Here is a 2,688-nt window from a genome sequence, read left to right as displayed (position 1 = left end):
AGAACATTCTACCTACTTCCCACACCCCACCCACCCTACCTCCATCCCCCTCTTATCTATACAACTGCTTCTCTAGAGCCAGAATGCCTGGATTCAAATCCCAGCTCCGCCACATATGAGCTAAGTGTCCTGGAGCAGGTCACCCATCCTGAGCCACGGTGTATTACTACCCTAGCAGTCTGACAGGGGTGGTAACGGTGTCCACCTCAAAGAGGCATCCTGAAGAGCAAACGAGACCACACACACGAGGTGTCTGGAATACTGCCCAGCACATGGTAAGCATCATTTAGGTGTCCAGTATTATTTGCGTGTTATTAGTATTCTAATTTTCAGCCAGGTGCAATGGCTTACAGCTGTAATCCTAGTGCTTTAGGAGGCCGAGGCCAGAGGATTGCTCAAGCTGAGTTCAAAATCAGCCTGGGCAATGTAGTGAGACTCCAGCTCTACAAAAAATTTAAAAATTATCCAGGTGTCGTGGCATGTGCCCGTAGTCCCAGCTACTTAAATGGCTGAGATAGGATTGCTTGAGCCAGGAGTTCCAGGCTGCAGTGAACCGAGATTGCACCATTGTACTACAGCCTAGGCAACAGAGCAAGACCCTATCACAACTTTTTTTAAGTGACAGAATTATAATTTCCCTCTTTCAGGTCTCATCTTCTTTCAGGAAGGTTTTCCAGACCATTCCCCACATCGTGACATCAGCGCCTTCTCTCACAGACTTTCATAAATCCCAACTCACATTAAACTCCCCCAATAAAGGGAGGGATGTCCCTTTATCTTGCCTTGTTTCATTGCACTCGTCACAACTATACTTGCATATCATCTGAGTGACTACTTTTTCATTGCCCATCTCCTTCGAAAGACGCTAATGTCCAGAAGGACAAAAACATTGTCTGTCTGGCATAAGTACTGCACCTAGCACAGGGCACGCCCTCAAGAAGTATCTTTTAATGCACTGAGACATGGATAAGTGAGTGGATGAATGAATGCACAAGCTCATCACAGCCCGTGACGGCTTCAAAAGGACAGCCCTAGTGTCCCCCTTTTACGGAGGAGACGGAGATGCTAGAAGGCTGTCTGAATCGTCCAGAGCTGCATGACCCACTCCAGGGCCAGGACCGGGGGAAGTGAGTGAGGCCACATCATGTAAGTGCAGGGTCAGATCTTGTCTTTGTCTAAAATGTTTGTATTTTGTTCATCACAGACTTTTTTGCATTACTTTTGATTTTTTAAAAGATTGCCCTGAAATTTCATTTATCTGGATTACTGTGCCCAGGTGAGTCACACCCACCTCACCCTTGTCCCAGCCTAGAAGAGCTTGACAAATGAAACCTGAGATTCAGGTCCCAGCCTGCCCAATTCCTGCCTGAGCTAGAACCACTTGCCACCCTGCCTCATCCGGCCGGCATGGAGGAGAAGGCAGGTGTTCCCTGGGTCGGCAGCATTACCAGAAGGACAGGGTGTAGTCATTGGGGAAGGTCTCGCTCTCCCGAACCAGGAAGGTGCCGTCCTTGCCCCCCGTCTCCATGCAGTATTCCTGCAGCAACTTCTCGGCACTCGTCCTCTTCTCCACCTTCTTGTGGAACCATTTCTCCCCAAAATGTAGCTCTGTAGGGGGTATATCCTGGGCCACAAAGAGAGGAGGGGTTTCTGAAAGCCTTGGACCAAACCCCAGCATCACTAGACAGGTCCTTCTGTCTCATCCTGACCCAGGGCACCACATAGCATAGAGAGGCCAGTCTCAGCTGCTCCCCACTGGAAGGGGTCTGGCAAAACAGTACCCACTACCCTCCTCTGCCTGTCTCCCACTCCTGAGAGCCCTCATTTATGGTGGCCTCCTGGTATCCTAAGACATGGAGTGAGGGGTTCCTAGCATAGCCCTCCATTCTGTTCTAGGGGAAGTCTGAGAGCCATGATGCCCTAGGGGCTGCAGAAGTAAACAACGGGAAAGATGCCCACAGCTGGAGGAGAGGGCAACAGGAAAGCATGGGACCAAGCCAGAGCACCAGCCTCCATCTAAGGCCAATCAGGCCCTTTAGAGAGCAGGAAAGCATCTTGAACCTCACTGGTTAAAGCACCTGCGGCAGCCAGCCAATCAGAGACAAGCCAACCAGGCCATGGTACCCAGAGTAGCAGCAGCTTCTTCAGCTGAGCATCCCCTTGCCAGCTGAAGCCAGAGAATCCACATGGGAAGGAGGTCCCGGGGTCTGGCTGGTCCTTGTGGGCCCCTGGGGACCTCCTCCCTATGTGGCTAGGATGCCCCCTACCTGGGGCACTTCCTCCTCCGTAGTCTGTTCAATGTCATCACTGAAGGACAGCTTGGCGTCGGCAATGGCGCAGTAGTGCCGAGTCCATTTCTAGAAAGTGAAACGGGTATTAGTGCCCCGCGAGGCCTCCACCTCAACTCCGGAGCCCAGGAGCCCTGCAGGGCATCACCCCAGCATCTACCGTGGATGTGCTTTTCCCAGTTTCATAGACATTTATGGTGACTTCTCTGAATTCGACTCTCTTCAAGGCATTTCTTTTTTAAAACATTGATGCGTTTTGAGCTGCTTTTAGTATTTGAGCTTCTTTTTGAACTTTTTAAATATATGTGTCTAAGGTAGGTACAACTCCTCATCATTTTCTTTACTATTTCATCTACCTTTTAAGACTATCGGGATTTTCTTTTTTTTTTTTTTTTTTTTT

General features: G+C 49.7%; 1 protein-coding gene across 1 annotated transcript in view; it reads right to left on the bottom strand.

Annotated features, from left to right (window-relative positions):
- PLCG2 (phospholipase C, gamma 2 (phosphatidylinositol-specific)) overlaps nucleotides 1-2,688 on the bottom strand; it is a 187,230-nt gene that overhangs the window by 51,459 nt on the left and 133,083 nt on the right. Inside the window, exons 14-15 of the mRNA XM_011942208.1 lie at nucleotides 2,268-2,357; nucleotides 1,449-1,624 (exon numbers count right to left, since the gene is read on the bottom strand). Of these exons, the coding sequence (XP_011797598.1) occupies nucleotides 1,449-1,624; nucleotides 2,268-2,357 (266 nt within the window). The remainder of the gene's footprint in view (nucleotides 1-1,448; nucleotides 1,625-2,267; nucleotides 2,358-2,688) is intronic.

This window comes from Colobus angolensis, unplaced genomic scaffold, assembly GCF_000951035.1.
Source record: "Colobus angolensis palliatus isolate OR3802 unplaced genomic scaffold, Cang.pa_1.0 Scaffold207, whole genome shotgun sequence".
Classification (NCBI taxonomy): domain Eukaryota; kingdom Metazoa; phylum Chordata; class Mammalia; order Primates; family Cercopithecidae; genus Colobus; species Colobus angolensis.
Note: the sequence above shows the minus strand (reverse complement) of the source record. Positions and strands in the feature narration are given on the sequence as shown.